General features: G+C 44.0%; 1 protein-coding gene across 1 annotated transcript in view; it reads left to right on the top strand.

The window, feature by feature from the left end:
- Positions 1-18,571, top strand: part of NME7 (NME/NM23 family member 7) — an 81,844-nt gene that overhangs the window by 2,479 nt on the left and 60,794 nt on the right. The window contains exons 2-3 of the mRNA XM_026044425.1: positions 12,606-12,713; positions 16,571-16,737. Of these exons, the coding sequence (XP_025900210.1) occupies positions 12,606-12,713; positions 16,571-16,737 (275 nt within the window). The remainder of the gene's footprint in view (positions 1-12,605; positions 12,714-16,570; positions 16,738-18,571) is intronic.

The raw sequence follows: 18,571 nt of genomic DNA, 5'->3' as shown, positions 1-18,571 counted from the left end.
TGGTTAGAACACATATCAACATAGCAAGGACGGCGGAGAGGAGAAAAAAAAAGCCCCAAACTACTACAAAATCACAGCCACAKAAAGAAAAAAAAAACTTGTAATTGATTCATTTTTACACTAGCATCACTAATGTATTAAAAACAAATGTATTTAAGCATATTTGTGTTGGTCCCTTATACTTCAGTCACATTCAGTCAGACTGGAAACTGTGTGTGTTGTGCAACTGGGTGCATCCTTCTGGTGCAAGCCAAGGTAAGGAGTGATGTTCTGAAGCCTCCTGTATGTCTTTGACCTTCTCTAGGCAGCATGTTGGCATAGAGGTCTACTCCTTTTGGCAGGCAGATGTTGTAGTCGTTGGGTGGCATTTTCTCAAATCAACCTGATGTGTTTTGGGATCATGATTATATACAGTGAAGTGTGCCTGGGGTGGACTGAGTGACGGATCCTGTAGAGGAATCTTTGTCTTGGCTGCTGGAAATGGCTCTTCTTTAGTGGTAGCATTGATGTAATCGCCTGCAGAGAACCCTGGAGCCTCATAAAAATACTAGTTAATTTTTATGGATGAATTTGTTATGCTCTGATACATCTGAAACACTTTCAAGAAGAAATACAACCTCTTGCATCCAAGCATCTCACTATATAGATGCAGGGTGTTTGTGTACGTAGGGGCAGCTGTATGCTTGCATTTCCCTCCCTTTTTAAAACAACAATTCGTACCTCTGCACATCTGACATCTGCAGACCATGTTATAAACAGTCCTTCAACATTRGATATACAAGTACTGTCTCCATTTTGCATGTAAAGAAACTGAGGCTCACAAAAGCCACCTGATTTGTTTCCTATCATGCCAAACCTGAGGCTTTGATTCTGTGAATGTGGGAGCATGTGTTTAGTGGCATGGGAGCTTCCAAATAGCTTAGTGCTCTAGCTTATTGGGAGAGTATTGATGTGAGGAAAGAAAAAACATATGTTTCAAAGCAACTTTGGTTTGTCCACGGAAAAGACTTATTTTCTCTTTTGGAAGATGAGTTTTAGAGAAGAGGAGGCAATTCAGCTATTCCTAGAGCTCAACCCTGGTTCCTTGGGCTCCAGCATATCTTGTGATTGTGTTTTCATTGAAGCCATTATAAAGGTAATGCAACTAATGAGGCAGCTGTGGATTATACCCTTGTTTATTGGAGCTTCATTTGGAACCAGTAATTTTGACCATATTTGATTAGCTGGTTAAAGGTGGGTTAACTTTGCTGAAGATGTGTCATTCTGAGCTGATTGTGTGAACAGTCAAAACCTCTACCAAGAGATTTTCCTAAACAAGTGTGTATGTATAAAATAACTTTTATTTTAGCTGTTTTTACCTCTATGTGTTTTTTGTTACAAAACAGTTTTTCAAAAAAGGATTCCTTCTTTCTTRCTCTTCCCAGAAGAGGAGTGAAACCTCCCCAAAAGACCCTTTTCTAGCCCTTAGGAAGATCTGCACCTGTGCTCGGACAGCAAAGCTCTGTTTCCCTACAACACAGGTCAGTGACCTCGGAGCTTTCTCAGCTGTGGTGTGACAGTGGCCTGGCACTTCCAGCTGTCAGCTTGCCTAACTGAACCAGCACRGAGGCAAGTTTCCTCACTTAACAGCTGTCTATAATACACAGCATTTATTCACAGGTAAAGCAGTGTRTGCAGTGTGAGGGGAAGAAGCAAGAAGAAATTTACCAGTCTTTAACTGCTTGTGGAATGGTGAAACTTCATATAGACCTTTGTGAAAATATAGCAGGGTTCCTTAGTGTTGCTAGGTTGCTTCTTGGACAGTTAGGCAATGTGTGTTGCAGAATGTATGGCTGATAAAATAACAGGCTCTTGTGCAAGCCAAATGAAAGCAGCTAAAAGAGTGCAGCTTTCCTATGAGATACACCCTATAGAGATCTGCTGGATCTCCTTTTGTCCATGTTTATKATGTTATGTGCTATATAAAATAGAACATAAGACTGTATGCATATATGAAGTGGGCAGAATCTATATAATAAGTTATCCTTTTTGTAGCTAAGTCTTGGCTTACAGAAGTTGTGTTCTTCCTAAAAGTAATTTTAAATTCACTGATCATCTGTAAGGATGATGTGGCAGAACTAGATGATAGTCCGGAAGGCAGARCTTTCTAGCACCACCTAATGTTAGATTCTGTGTTAATTAAATGCTGGTTTTTCACTTAGTGCTGTCTCTTAGGCTCCTTCAGGTTGCAGGTACCGGCCTTTGTTYGATGGCAACCTGTTTTCTCTAAGCCAGGGGATTAGTGAATCCATGAAAAGCTTTTTGACTGTTCAGCTCAGCATTTAATTGCAAGTTTATAAAAAAAGTGGCAGTTTAATAGGGTATATCCAGATGGGGAACTCTGATAATTCCTGTCTGCGGGATGAACCCCAGCGGCAGTAGGAGCAGCTGCTGATGGGAACCGTGGCGTCGGCTGAGCGCTTCCTCTGGGATCAGCGGCCTCCAAGCACTGCAGTGGCTCCGAGGCAGAGCCACTCCAGGTGTGGTTCCATGAGCGGGGGCGCGGAGCCYGGCACCCCCACGCAGCCCAGCCGCGCTCCCTCTGCTTGCGGCCTTAGCCAGGCTCAGCCTGGCTGTGGCCGAGGCGCTGGGACACGCACACTGGACCTGGCACGGAGCAGCGCAGAGCGGCCCATGGGAGCTGCTAGTTCTCTCCCAGACAGAAAAAATGGGAAGGAAAAAAAAGATCAGAGAATCACAGAATGCTTAAGGTTGGAAGGGACCTCAGAGGTCATCTAGTCCAACCCCCCTGCTCACGAAGGGTCACCTAGAGCACGTGGCACAGGGCTGCGTCCAAGTGGGGTGGGTTTTAAAGATCTCCAGAGAAGGAGACTCCACAACCTCTCTGGGCAGCCTGTGCCAGTGCTTTGTCACCCTCACTGTCAAGAAGTGTTTCCTTAAGTTCCTGTGGAGCTTTTGGTGCCTCAGCTTGTGGCTGTTTCCTCTAGTCCTATCGCTGGCCACCACTGAAAAGAGGCCAGCCCCTCGTCCTCACTGCCTCCCTTGAGGTATTTATAGACACTGATCAGGTCCCCCCTCAGCCTCCTCTTCTCCAGGCTGAACAGGCCCAGCTCTCTCAGCCTTTGCTCATAGGGCAGATGTTCCAGGCCYCTGATCATCCTSGTAGCCCTGCGCTGGACTCTCTCCAGCAGCTCCACATCCCTCTTGTRCTGGGGAGCCCAGAACTGGACGCAGTACTCCAGATGTGGCCTGGAAAGATGGAAATGTTGATTTGTGCTTGAAGGAAAAGGCTTTATTACCCAGGCTGCTGTGAGGTTTGATTTATAATGTAATCATTTTTACCGCTTATTAGTTAACTACTTCTGATGCATAGGCATGCTAGTAAGTGGTAACAAACACAACTAGTTTCTTATTCCTCATTTTAGAATTTAGTTCTCATAGTTAAATGAATGAATTTGGACACTAGGTGGTGCTCCTTTATTTATAGAGAGGTTGCTCTGTTTCCCAGCAAGCCTGTTGCAGGTTCTCTGCTTGCATGAGGTGTTTTTTTTTAAATACCCTTATTTATTTAAAAAAAAAAAAAAAAAAAGCCACCACCACCAGTTCTGCCTTTTTTATCTCTCTAGGATATTATAACATACCTAAAAGAGAGCTGCATAAGGGAGGGTTATGTATGTGTAAGGAGCAGAGATAGGTTATACATGCTAGAGGCCACATACCTTTTCTTCCCTGTGAATCACGTCACATGCACATTTAAGGATGAGCCTTGCCTAAATATAGCATCCCTCATGCTTTTCTCCATCCTGTGTATCTTCCCCTTGCTACAACAGCTGGGAATTGTGCTTGTGGAACAGGACTACACTCTGCCATGGGTTTTCTGGTTGCATAACAGCAATGCCATGCTTGCCTTGCATGCTATTCTGTTCTAGCATGCTGCTTTTAGTAACTGAATCACTTCCTCCGAGTTTGAATGACCCCAAAGCAGAGGGGAGAGGGAGGGAGCTGGGGTCTGGATGCAGCCCTTGCTGCTGCAGAAACTGGAGCCCTGCAGTGGCTGCAGGTGGCAGTGGCCGAGGCAGCCGCTGCCTTGGTGTCAATGGGCTCGTCTGGCTCCTTCCGCAGGTGTCTGGTTTCTGCGCAGGAATGGGGAGCAGCCAGAAGTGGGAAATGGGATTGATCCAACTGAGCTGCCTCTGCTGGAATTTCAGAAGGACAAGATGACCTTGTGGTGCCTAAGTGAAAAATGTATCTGTTAAGTCTTGCTGCCTTACTGGGGGGAGGGAGGGAGATGTTTATTCCCATTTTAAAAATGGATAAACTGGGAGAAAAAGGATCTTTACTTTTTGAATGTGCTGATGCAGGAAGCAGCTTTGAAGACCAGTCTAAACAACTTGACTGAAACTACATGGGACTAGGATCTTGTAGTTCCTGTCTACCTCCAGTGGAGACCTCTTTACCTCTAGGGAAGAGCAAGGTCACTCGAAAGTGTGATGGCAAATGCTTCGTGCTCTAGGAAGGAAGTAAACTTTTTAGTCCTAAAATGAATGCTTATGAGAACGAAGCTGTCAGAGCTCGTTAGGGCTGGCAGAGCTTYAGGACGTTGTTATAATTGCCCATGTTTCTTCCTGTTTCCTCTGCAAGAATCTTTACATTTTTAACAATTTTTTAAATTGAAATTGCTGACCAAATTTTGTCACAAGAGCTGCTATTCCTGTGTAACTTGTCATTGGTCAGGTTGCAGTGTACAGCTTATATGGCCACACAGTAACCTGCACAGTGTGGTCTGTACCAGCCAGAATCTGGATTTCTCCAGCCACACTGGAACTGATATTTAAGACAACCAAAGGAAAAACAGCCTTTGAAAAGTGTTTTTTTTTCCCTCTCTCTCTGCACACAGAGTGCAGTTTGAATGTTGAAATGAGGTCTGCATGGGTAGCGTGTGTAGCCCTGGTGCCTTTTTTGAGCTTACCTGCAGACCCTGGCCTCTTCCTTCAGTGTCAGCAGCCTGTCTTTCAGCAGGGCTGGTTGTGCCCCTCTTCATGGTTGTGTGGAGAGCTAAGGTGCTTTGCTCCAAGGGAGATTAGGCAGGTGGCCTGAGTCTGCGGCGTGGCTTGTGTTACAAAAGCTGCCCTGCRTCAGAGAGAAGCTCCCCTTTCACTGAAATCAGTGTCAGGCTCTTCTGAATTCACTGGGGGCACTTGGGTAAATGCTGAGCACTGCTGCCATTCTTCCCCCCTGCTCTTAGGGAAATTATATGTAATTAAAGAGCACAATAATATGACTTATGATCTTCATTTTTTTTTTTTACAGTGCAGCTGATAACATGCTTTAAATGAGGAAGGATACCCTTAAAGACAGGCAGAGTCTCGCTGGTCTTTGCAGAGCAGAGAGCAGCAGTGCAGGATCCCTCGTGTTTTTGAAAAAATGCGTTCTGACATTGCTAGAAAAGTAATGTGACTCCTGTAATAATGTACTTAATTGTGACCTGTATTTGCAGCAAACTAGAGTTAAGGTATGGAAGCTTTGAGGCTTCCCTCTCCTGCATGAAAATTTTAAAAATCTATATAGATTTCACTGAGCACTCTGACGTATTCATAGGAAGCTTGAGGAATTTACATGGTCTCGCAAAGGAAGATTTCTTGCCTAATAATTGATACAGCAGCCCAATAACCGGGCTGATATGAGGGGATAACACAGACTCTTCAATCTGAGGAGAAAGGGGCCTCCAGCCTTCTAGGGCTGTGTTCATCAAGGCCTCTGAGCGTATGGGGTTATTTACTGGACTGGGATCCCAGGCAAGGAGGAAGGTGCATTTCATCAGTGGCACGSAGCCTGAAGGATCCCCGTGTTACTTGGCAGCAGATGGTCCAGACAGCAAGAGCCATATAAGCACATATACATACATACATATATATAAAGATATATATATATATAGTCCAAAAGGCATCCAAGGAGTGGAGGGGCCCGCAGTACAGGGAGTCCCATGAATATGCTGCTCTAGGAGAGCTGCCTGTGTGCAGCACAGTGGGTGCAGGAGCGTGGCTGACTCGCTCGTTCGGGTCTGAGTGATGAGTAAGAATTGCAATAGTTTAAATATTAATTGCTCGTATTTAGTGAGCTGAAAATAGTTGTCTGGAATTACTGTGACATTTTCTATAGGCAGGAATTGCTTTACATGTGGAAGGAAGAACACGATCTGCTTACAGAATTTACCAGCRAGCTTCTGACATTGTTTGCTTGAATATGAGGTTTTGATTGAGAATTGTCTGTAGTCAAGACATCGTCATGTGAGACTGCCAATTGCCAAATGCTTCTCAATTTGCAAAGTGATCTTTTGATTCTTTTTTTTTTTCTTTTTCCTTTTTGACTGTCTGAAGAAAAGCCTGCCGAGAAAGTGGTGGGAGGTCCAACAGCAGCGAGGGGGCTRCAGAATTGGTGTTCTAAAAATTAAACCAGCTCGTGTGTCAGAAACTTGAGGAATAGAAGAGGAGGAGGAGGAAAACGCGTTTGAAGAGCACGAGCTAATTAAGTGCTCTATCTGCACAGTGTTGTGGGTTTAAGTTTTGCCTGGAAAATAATTCTGCGTTACAGGAACTGGGGAGGTAGAAGATGGGTTAAACACGACACCTTAATAAATGTGCATCAMTGAGGATTTATTTTTGTGATGGAAGGTGCATTATAATGCTGAAAATGAGAGCGCTTTCTGGCACTCGAATTGTGTTTGCTGTTAAATATTAAGTACAAGTATATCTGAAGTCTTGTTGTTTCTGGAGTGCAAGGCAAAGTTTGTGTTGATACCAGCCTGTGCCCATTTATCGGGTCTCTGTCCCATGGCAGTAAGTTTGGAAAGTGCTGGCAGATTTCAGATGGGTTTGGCACAGAGAGAGATGTATTTAAGATAGTGGTGTTCTTCCAAGGTCCTCAGGAGTGAGGTGAGGAGACCCAGTAAAGCATCCTTAAAGAAAGACTTTGGTGTCAGCACCAGGGATTGCAGATGGATGTGAGCCTGCATTCAATGCCCGAGCTGAAGAGAAGCTACAGTCAAAACACAGGGATGAGAAACGAGCATAGAGAACCAGACCTTATTTGTGATGCTTGCAAAACTACTTGTCATTTGGTAAGTCCTTAAAGAAAGATGGAGAATAGGATTTTGGTAACGTATAGACGTAGGCTAGTTGAGGACTGCAGTTAGAGGCCTTTTTGCTGAGTCAGTCTGAAGAGCAGCCGGTGCCTGCGGCAGCAGTGAGAGGCTTGGTTCACAGAATAGCAAGGGCTTCGCTCTGTGATAGAGCAAGGCCATCCCTTTTGCCAGCCTCTCTTGCTCTCTGAGGCATCTCAGTAGCAGGCTAGAAATGGATTTTACAGAGAGAAGTCAAGCTGTGTATTTGGTATCATCCAGAACTGATTCAGAGCTGTTATTATGCAAGTACCCCTTTCATTTACTACTGTCCAGAATGTGGCAAGCCCTCTGTACATAGACAACAGATGCCTGTCATACCCTTTATTTTATGTGAGAAGATTCAGACTTCTTAAAAAATACTTTTTTAATACCTATATTATGTGTAGAGATACAGGTGTGTTTATATGTATGCACGTGCAAAATATATAAAGTATTTCTGGGGCGCTTGTGCCAACTGGCCATTCTGTGGTGCTGTTAGTATCTGCAGCCTGCTGGGGGAGTAGAAGTCTGTGAGCAGCTGCCTTTGAGGAAGGTGGGGATAAATCCGGCTGCAGCTCCTGGTTCTTGCCCTTCAGCCTAGCAGTTTTACAGTGAGCAGCTTCCTCTGTATGGAAGTGGTCGATTTAAAGCTGCTGTGATGAGTGTTCTGGAAAATTGAGTGATCTGTGATTAATGAGCTTTGAAGATCAATTTCAAATAATCCGTAGCAGGGCTGGATACCTGCTGTTAGAGGTTGATTATAGGTCTGCGGAATTATCTCTTGGATGCAACTATGAAAGGAACTTTTTTTGTGGAAGGCAGTGGGTCAGCTTCCCCACTTCAGCCCCATGCCTGAAAAGGTGTCTGTCTAAAAATGCACCAGAACACACTGCAAGAGTCATTTTTTGGCATAACCTACAAAGAGGAAGGGTAAGAAAAAAGCTGCCTCTTGACTGGCCATTTCAGCACTCTACTCTTAGCTCAGCACACTTGCACATAGCTGGCTTTTCCTTCAGCTGTATGTTGTGAACTTGTTGCCACAGCAGATTAGCTCACGCTGGAGTCATCAAGTCTTGCAAAATGTTCACCTGAAGTCTTAAAATAATTGTATCTTCATTGTTTGCTACCATCTCGTGTTCTATAAAAACAATATTCTTGTTCTCCCAAAATATTTGAGAACCATGTCATGGTGGTTTTGGGGGGCAGATTGTGAAAGAAACATTTAAAACAATTTTCAGAATTTGAATAAGTTTTGGGACAGTCTTTCCAGACTTGTATATTGGGAGAAATACCCATTCATCATGAGGCTCCTTCTTGCCCCCAGTCTGCTCTGTGCCATATAGCCGTCCCAGAAGCAGCTGGTTCCTTAGCCAGTGTTCTCAGATGCAGGATTTCCCACTATCAGCCTTGAGTGTGATGAACTGCAGAGTACAGATGTCAACGTGGATCCGTTTGGCTCTAGTCCAGCTTCAGCTGAGCTCAGCGCAGGCTTCTTAGTGCTCTGCTGGGAGCTGGTTCAGGCCCTCTGAACTCTTTCTCTGATCCTGTTTCAGGGTGAATCAAAGTAGTGGCAGGCCCGAAGCTTCCCACTGCCAGCCCAGTGATACTCCGTGACTCCTAAACTCGTAAATATTTGGGTAACAGCCCGTGAGCCAGTGTCAAATATTTCATTCAGGGTGAAGTTCCCAGTAGCATGTGATGGCCTGAACAGAGAACAGCCACCCAAACATGAAGATGCCCTTGCTATCCCTGGATATATCAGSGCTTTCCTAATTTTAAGAAATATTTTGATACTATTACATGTGACGTTTCCTTGAGACTGAAGTGCAGAGGGGCACAGGGCATTACTGGCTGATAACTAAGCATAGCTGGTCATTCCCAGGCAATTACAGATCACAGAAGTTGCAGCTCAAAAGCTTAAAGTAGCCAACAAGCCAAAAATAACTAACTTCATCCTTAGTAAAAATCACTACTATTCTTTCTCTCTTTCTTTCTTTTATTCTTTCTTATTCTTTTATTAAAACTTTCTAGCAAAATTTTAATAAAAATCTTGCCCATTCAGCAACAAGGGGAAATCATCTAAATCCCCTCTCTTAGCCTATAATGAGCCTAAAAGTGCCTATAACCATTAGAAAATTAATTTCCTAGTTCCCGATTCCCTGCTATTTCCATATTAAAATGAACTCTAGGATGCGATTTCTAGACAAAACCAGATGAAACTGCCAGCCACATGCAGCCCGGAATAGCAAAGTGCAGTGGTAGTTGTGAGGCAGCTTGGAGCCGGGCTAGCCGTGTTGGGATACCTTCCTGCTCAGCTCAGGTGGGAGGGATGAGCTCGCTCCTCTGCCTTTCATGCAGGTTCCCTCGTCCCTGGGTTGATGTTTTGCTCTTCTGCTGCTCCCTTTGGAAAGCTTTGAAGAATCAACTTTGGTCTTGCCATGGAACAGAAGCCCATTGGAAGCCTCCCGGTTTTCCTGGCGAGGTTATGAAGCCGCCTGCTCTCTGGCTGTGGGCTTCCTCACAGCTACGTGGCACACAGGACACATGTGTCCTGTATGTAACGTATACATATGACACACATAAACAAACAGAATGAAACTAGCCAACCTAGAGGTGAATCCAGCGCCATTTCCCTGCAGCTTATGAGGAAATGGAGAAGGAAAAAGATTCTTCTTTCCAGCTTCACAGTGGGTGAAAGCCCGACACCCTGGAGTTTATTACGGGACTAGGGCAGTAAAAGAGGTGAACTTAAAACCAACAACTCTACAAGTCCTAGTAGCAATTATGTGATTTATATTTATATCCTTTTTTTTTTCTTTAATACTAGTAATTTTTCCAATGAAGTGAAATCTCTTGGGAAAAAAACAAGTTACTTCTGTCTGATTGGGAATTGCTTGGTTAATTATGTAGTCATAACAGCGGAGGCTGAGTGCAGTGATGAGGGTACAGATAAATGCCTGAAAACTTGGATTTTAGGGGGAGAATTTTCTGAGTTGTAAAGCATTAATAGATTTACTGGAGTTACTGTGACTTGAGTTGCTCACAGTGATTTGACTGGAGTCCAATGCATTTTTCAGACATTCTTGTGAGGAACGAGGTGCCAGGGCTCTCTCTGCTCCGGGCGTGGGAAACCTTTGGCTTTCAGGACTCAGTGCTGATCCAGACCACTGGGACATATTGACCACGCTGCTGTCTTCAGGCAGGCCCTTCGGGACAAGGTTTTCTTGGTGCAATTCCTTGGCTAAGAGGATGAACAGAAGCCATGGATAGCACGTTCTCATCTTTGAGATCACCTCAAGATGAGGTGGGGAGATCACCTCTCTCCCCCACTGCAGTCTGGGATGCTAGGGGAAGAGGAGGCAAGATGAGTTTCTGCTCTCCTAGAGAGCATCCTGTTGATGGAGCATTTTAATGGCAGATGAAGGCAAAAGCAAAGACAAACAACATTCCACTCCCCATCAAATATCATGAGGATTGCAATAAAATGCTAAAGCTTTGCCATCTGGAAATTCTTTCATGTTTAGTTTCAAAATCCTACTCCTGAGCTAAGTCAAAGTCTTGGTCCTTGTTTGAAAAGGAGCATGTATGATGAGYTTAACATAGCCATACTTTATTAAGCCTATGATTTTAAGCTGGGTGGTGCTTTGATGGCTTGGAAGGACAATGTTACGGTCATGCCTGGCAGTGCTCTCCAGGATATGTTCACTTTATGCTATGTCATGATATTGCATTCAAGGTTCTTTTGAGTTGTTATTAAAACTATAGACATAAATCTAGAGTAGTGGAATTACAAACGTCTTCTCTTTTACATTACACTTCTTTTTTTTTTTTTTCCCAGAATTTTCAAGTTACTTTTAGTTAATCTTGAAATCTTTCATTTTGCGTTCTGAAACAAGCTACCTGTTCAAAATCAAAATTGATTATTTTTKCAGAGTTTCCCATAAACAGTTGTTCTCTCTTAATGTAATGTTGTACATTACATTAACATGTACATGTTGTGTAATCTAACATAATTCTGTGTATTTGAAAAAAAGATTGATTGTGGTAATTTTAGGTCTGTAAAGCCAAGGAAATTGTAATTCTGACCCACGACAAGCTTTCCAGAGTTTATTTTGATCACCTTAGAAATCTATTAGCTCTCCGTATTTCCCACACATACAATAGTAATCCGTTCAGGTTTTTCTGTTTGTTGCTTCCACCGTTGATTCCACTAGGCTCTGGGAAGTTGGCTCAGCCAACTTCTTTTTCACACCAAAGAGCTGTTTAGTACTTTGTCTTTCCTTACCTGCTCAAAGAAGGTGATACAGAATGGTCCTTTCAGAATAAAAGGCATCAGTCTGTGGAAAACCAAGTAGCTCAGCCTTTGGGTAAGCTCTTAGGAAGTTAATTTCAAAGGCACCTTAAAAMCAAGATTATGTTTAAAAATATAGATAAAATCATTACCAGGCACAGTGCATAATATGGTTGCTCACTGTAACCATGAAGATGCTGGTGACTAATACTGATGACTAAATTAAAAGTCTAATGGTGTTTTCTTGGCTTGCTCATATAAATGTTACTTGCCTAAGGCRAATGAGCACGTGGAAATTTTGGAATTGTGCTAAAATGAAAATTAGTGTCATCTTTGACAACCTCCACCTAGAAAGCACATTTGAAAGTGAGGCAGCAGCCTAACATAATTACAATGGCAAATAGTAAGACAGTTTTACATGTCTTGCTGTAGTGAGGACGCACTGATAAGGGGGCTGCATGCTTTATCATAGTCCACTACTCAGTTCCTGGAGGTGTTTGGGTAAAACAGGAGCCTGTTTTTCTTTTTGGACAACTGGTAACAGACCAGTTTGGAAAGCTCTTTTGTAACGAGCACCCSCAACAAGGCGATGGACTCATCAGTCAAGGGCTTTGTTTTGTCTTCAGTGGCACGAGCGGATTTAAGATCAAGGGTGGAATCTRTCGTTTATTAGTGCCTGCCATCCCTCGTTAGTGCTCATGGCCAAAGACGTGTCTATCCGGAATAACCAAAGCGTGAGTGTGGGACGCAGGGGAGCGTTTGCTCCAGCTGGTGCTTCTAGAGGGGAGGCAGCAGCAGCAGTGAGGGCCAAGGGGCGCCCGGCCCCTAGGCAGGTTTGTGATGGGTCCTGCACCCGGGTTAGACAGCAGTGGTTGAGCTGGTGTTGGGGGCTGTCGCGGTGACACATGGGTTAGGTTTAGAGCAGCTCGTTCAAGCAAGGCGCTCGTTGCTGCGCCGGCTTCCAAGCTGTCGGGCATGGAGCTGGCAAGTGACGTGATGCTGCTCACCCTGGAAGAACATTCACCAGTGAACTTCGTGACTGGTGAAAGTAACGAGTGCAAAAAAGTTCTTTAATTGTGTGTCTGAATATACAATAAACGTATCTGGTTGCTGGGATAACTCTTCTTTTTCCCCCCTGCACTCTTCTTTTTCCAGAGTCAAGCTGACAGATTTGCCTTCGTTGCTGAATGGTACGACCCAAATGCTGCGCTGTTCCGACGCTATGAGCTTCTGTATTATCCGAAAGATGGATCAGTGGAAATGGTAAGGATGAGAGAAAAAGGCCTGTTTTCATAAGTGTAATATCCAGTTAAACAGTTTATGAATTGGCAAGACGCTACTTATGGTACAGTTTTAAATTCCCAAGAAATTATAATGTGTTTTAAGACTTCTCTTGCTCTCTTTCTAAAGCTAAAAGAAAAGCAAAGATACCAGTTCACAGTAGAGCATGTGGAAGAACTTCCATGTTTACAAATTTATTCTTGAAAGCTTGTTTTGGCATGGATAGTTTTATTTTCACAAATGCAATTTTACTTAATCTCTACTGGGGTTTTAGTACTGAAACTCAGCAGCACTGACCTATGGCATGAAAAACAAAGTGAAACAGATTCCAAGCAAGGACATAAGCTCCAGATGGAAAGCTACGATTCTCTGAAGAGTGAAATGTAAAAAGTGTTACCAAAGTAGAGGAAATTGCAGACTGCTGTTAGTTCAGTTATAATGCAAAGAATGATTCAGACAGTGGCATCCAATTTTTCCCTCGGTGGTGCTTACAAAGATCTTTCTGACTTTAGATTCATACAAATACTGCCTTTTCTTTCACCTGTACTACCAATAAACAGGCAATTTGCAGAAGCAGGTTTATCTGTGAAAAATCAGCATGCCCAGTAAAGATAATAACAATTAACCAAGCAGGGCTATGGGATCCAGTGGGTGAATGGTTGAACCCGATCTCTTCTGATTTATAATGAAGACCTAAGAGATTTGAGAATGGCCTAGCTTGGAAGTAAAATTAAAAGGGAGAATATCCAGATTTTTGGTTTTTCTACTGCAAGTATCATATGTAGAAATAAACAAGTTAGGAGAATCTGTGCTTTCTTACCCAAACTGCTGCTCACTGAAACTATGGCGCACACCTGTATGAGGAGATGGTTGTTGCCTTTTTTACTGATATTCCATTTAAACAAGCTCTACCATGATAATATACCTTTAAAGTCAGTTCTTTCTGTGATGTCTGTGTGTGCACAATTGTCAAAATCTGAGCATTTGGGTTTAGTTTATTTTATTTTTTCCRGAGACAGTTTAGCTAATCAGTCAGCAGCAGTAATAATCTTCCTACACAGGCGTGTGTAGGCTGGTAAAACTGTTGTTCATTTCACCTAGATGTCTCAAAACCAAGAGCTTTCAAGGTGGTCCTAAGTTATCTTAACTCGTTGTATACCAACCACCTGTGACTTGTCAACCTGTGGTAACCTGCTTTCTGCTGAAGACAGTGTCATGTGTGCACAGTCATGAGCACACCCATGTAGCACCTCACAAAATCAATTTTGGGGTTGAATTTTTGGAGAGAGATTAAATTTAGAGTTCTCTCCTGTATTTTTTTGTTTCAAAATTTTGGTGATATTTTTCCCTTACTTCCTAATTCTTCTATATCTTGTGGTATTATCCTGGGGAGATGATGGCTGCTTGCTCTTCCTTCTAAGATACCTACGGAGAGGGGAGGTGATGGGCGTGAGGTGACTCCTTCCTGCTTATGGGAAAGATGTTTCATCTGCTTTATGACCTCCCCAGTGGGGACTCTCTTTTAGGACATCTCTGCTGAGGGTGGAACAGAGCTGTTGAAGCCTTGTGCTATGTGAAAGCCTTGCGGGCCTCAGCTTTGCTTTCCTCCTTTCTCCATCCTTCACGACTTGGTTGGTCCTGTGAGAGAAGGTGGCAGTAGGAAAAGTGACACAAGTTTCCATCTGTCTCTGCAGCCTGCAGGAGATAGCACAGGTTTTTGTCCAAGCACGGAGAGCGACTGTAGTGAGCAGACTGGGTCTCTTAACAGAGATGTGCCTAATTCTCTGTTATTTTCATAGTTCATATCTCTCATGGTGAATTCTTAGATCCTGAACAACTTACCTTTCTACAGGAGATTTGCTAAAAAGAGAAATCTTCAAAAAGGACAGAATCTTAGCATCGAATTATTGCTTTGATTCAGATAACTCACCTGTACATGTAATATCACAGAATCACAGAATATTCAAGGTTGGAAGGGACCTCTAGAGATCATCTAGTCCAACCTTCCTGCTCAAGCAGGCACACCTACAGCATGTGGCACAGGGCGGCATCCAGGCGGGTTTGGAAGACCTCCAGRGWAGGAGACTCCACAACCTCCCTGGGCAGCCTGTTCCACTGCTCTGTCACCCTAACAGTAAAGAAGTTSCTCCTCACCTGGAGACAGAACTTCCTGTGCTCCAGCTTATGGCCATTACCCCTCGTCCTATTACTGGTCACCAATGAAAACAGCCTGTCCCCTTCCTCCCTGCATTCTCCCTTCCTGAACTTATACACATTAATCATATCCCCTCTCAGCCTTCCCTTCTCCAGAGAAAACAGGTCCAGCTCACTCAGTCTCTCAATGACTTCTCTCAAATATGAGAGAAGGGAAGGGAAAAAAACGGAAATCTAAACAGCATTATATTTCTTCTACTCTGGCTTATCATTTACATTTTTAATAGATCCGATGTTACACTGTAAAGAAGAATTCTTTAATGCAGGYRGATATCTTTTTTTTTTTTCCTTCTTCCTCTCTATTTTCTGTTGGAGTAGAGCCCCTTTCTAGCAACTGTTCTCAAAATGACCAAGGAAATATTCAGATATTTAGTCAAGATGCTGAACAACTTTAATGTGATCAAGCCAGTTATTGAAACTCCTGGCCAAGACCATGGAAAACTAGGCAGCTGATTTCAAGTGATTTTTTTTCAGCATGTTGCCATTTCATTCTCTCCTATTCTTGAACAAAGGGTGTTGAGAATGAGCACCCATGGGAAGGCTGAAGAAGTTTCAGCAGGGAAAGATTCTTGCTTGTGATCCTGCTTCAACACAAGGAAGTATCACAGTGTTTTGTATGTTCCACATCTTCAAAGCTTTGGCTGTCCTGCAAAAACTTAAGATACTTCTAGTCCAAGCTTGAAACAGAACAGAAATATGTTCAAACGTTTAAATCATAGAAGAGCGTGTAATTCTGCTCTGAATGTTTTTCCCAAAATATTAGGGAAGCAATTTCTTTCTTTTCATACCATTCTAGTTTCTGTACTGCCACAGTGGTGATTAGCGCCTGCAGTTTGAGACAAGGGGCAAGTCGGGCTGAAGAGGGCAAAACTCTCCATCTGATAGGACTCCACCTGGCTAGGAGCCTGAAGGGATCTTTAATTACATGCAGTGCAGAAGGAAGGGTTTGTCAGGCTGCCTTTAGTGCTTTGCTAGCCCAGCCGGAAAACTGCACATTATCGTCTTGCCCAGAGGGAGGACAGAGGGCTGCATTGGCCTGACAGGCGTCTTGGGCCAGCAGCTCCAGGCAGTGAGAGAGAGCTTCTCAACCCTGTGCTGCAACCCCTATCCATCCATCCATCCATCCATCCATCCATCCATCCATCCATCTCTCCTTCCCTCGCTAATGCGGGATTATTTAGGCGGTACAAGTGAAGCCTAGTGTCGATGGCCTGGGGAGGAGAGCTGTCACGGCGTGTATCGTGGCCACTTCTGCTGCGCGTCGCTGCTCTGTGAGGCAGCAGGAATCTCCTGGGGGGAGCTCTCCATGAGACTGGGCAGAGATGCCCACTAGGCACCCAGACCATTTACCACAGCTTGAAAGGGCGCAAGCAAGTGATGAAATAAAAAGTGCACAGCGACTTGTCAGCCCGGGGCTATTTAAATGGAACAAATTTGTAGTTGTGGTTTGAATTCCTGAGCATTTCTTCTAGATATGCAAGTTCAAAGGGCTAGGAATTAAATCAATTCAGTAATGGCACTCAATCCCACAACCCTGGGAAATTTCATGAAGCAAAGTTTATGTTGGGTTTGCCCCCAGTTTAAATCTCTTGATCTACTAGTTTTTGATCTTCTTTTCTGTGCAGTATGATGTGAAGAACCATCGCACCTTTCTGAAGCGCACCAAGTATGACAGCTTGCACCTTGAGGATTTATTTGTGGGCAACAAAATTACTGTTTTTTCTCGTCATCTTTCTCTAGTAGACTATGGGGATCAATACACAGCCCGCAAGCTGGGCAGCCGCAAAGAGAGGTAAGAAAAGAMAGGTTTTGCAGAGTCTATTTGTTGAGTATTTGAGTATTTGTTCTTTACTGGAATTAAGAGAAGGTTTGTGAGGCAGTGGGAGAGGAGGGTGTAGTGACAAGTTTGCCTCTGGCTTGAAGTGATCTAACGTGGTGATAGCTGGAAGAAAGCAAAGTGATCCTAGCTTGTGGGCAAGTCTGTGACTATCCCTTCCTCCTGTAAAACATCAGCTTACCCAGATGCCAACTGCTGCCTCCTCCAGGTCCCGAGGGAGAGCAAGAGGGGAAAGAGAAAACCTTTGGGGTACAGTTTGGCTGTTCTTCCTTGTGACCCCCTTTTGGCTACAGCTGTGGTGTGCGCTTCCTGGTGGGACAGGACTGCTGGGGTACCCTGGAGGGTTCTTGGCTTGGAAGGACTGAATCCTGCAGGACTTTGTCACCTGCCTCTCTGGAGGCAGGGCAGAAGCCTAGTGCAGATCCAGAGGTTTATGCCCTGACATGTACTTCGTATTAGCGCTAGTAATTAAAAACCATAGGAAGAGGAATGAGAGAGAGGATTGCTCCCATTCTCCATTGCTTTTCCCTCCAGGAAGGATGTTTTTCTGGGAAGACTTTTCAGCATCTCCAAATCCCAGCATGCTTGAGGACAGGAAGGATAGAATAGGAATGTCAAGAAAACCTATTGGCTTGTCTGTTGGGACAAACAAACCACTATAAATTCATTTATATGAATGACATAATTTATGCAGACATAATGACATTATTAATTCAGACTTCATTTCTGATATCTGAAGATGAGACTCCTCATCTCTTTCTACTGGCAGGTCTGGTTTAGGAGAGACACTAATAGCCCAAATGCCAAATTATTAGGAGAGACTTAATAAAATGACACTAAGATTAATTTACAATGAGTTTAAGTGTTCTAACTGCAGTGCAGAGTACTTCTAAATTTGCAAAATAGAGGAGTTTAGCCCCAGCATATTTTTGAAAAGAACGTGCAATATTTTTGTAGATACGATGGTCCAACGAGCCCCATTTGGCTCACTGCTTTCTCTCTTTCTCCCCCGTCTATGCCTTTTTTAACTCTTTCTGAAGAAGTGTCTATAACCAAGCCTGGAGGAAGAGTTCGATGAATTGCAAGAACGAACAGTCGTCTTCGTCCTCCCCACCCAGAAACGCTGCCTTGGCAGTGGCTGCCGCAATAACTTTACAGAGGGAGCTCTCCTGGCATCCCTCTCCAAACTGGACTGGGGATGGATGAGGGGATAGCAAGGAGGTACTGAACAGCAGGGGAAGGCTGCTGAATGTTTAAATACTCCCCCTCTTCCTCTGTGGTACCTTTGATATAAAAACATATAAAGCCAGGCCTAATTTAGAATTGTGTTTTCCTCCTGTGCCTGAAGCAGCGCAAGCCCTGGTGTTGATGCAGTTCATGCCAGCGCACAGCTCATCCCTCCTGCTGCGGAGCTGCAGCCATAGCTGTGCACAGCAAAGTGGCCTGCAACAGGGCATGAGGTTTTATCCCGCTCTGTGGAAGGAAGGAAGGGAATTTCTGATGGGGCAGCTGTTTGGAGAACATTCCAGGAATGCTGGCAGGGAAAGATAGCATAGATACACAAGTGGCGTGAGATAGTCCAAGTGGCCTGAAGGAGCCCAGGAAAGGTGCCTTAACCTGCCAGGCAAGATATCCTCACGGTGCTGTTCCTCCATGGAAGCTGCCTTTCGCTGAGCAAACAGGCCCTGYGAAGGAGCCCGGGGGAAAGTGGCTGTCTACGAGGTGCTTGTCCTTTTGGCCTGGGCCTAGAAGGCTTTACAGCAGCGATTAGTTAAGTAGATAAAGCAAG

This window comes from Nothoprocta perdicaria, unplaced genomic scaffold (genome assembly GCF_003342845.1).
Source record: "Nothoprocta perdicaria isolate Ctin4 unplaced genomic scaffold, notPer1 scaffold_362, whole genome shotgun sequence".
In the NCBI taxonomy this organism is placed as follows: domain Eukaryota; kingdom Metazoa; phylum Chordata; class Aves; order Tinamiformes; family Tinamidae; genus Nothoprocta; species Nothoprocta perdicaria.
The sequence above is the reverse complement of the archived record's forward strand: the minus strand, read 5'-3'. Positions and strand labels throughout refer to the sequence as shown.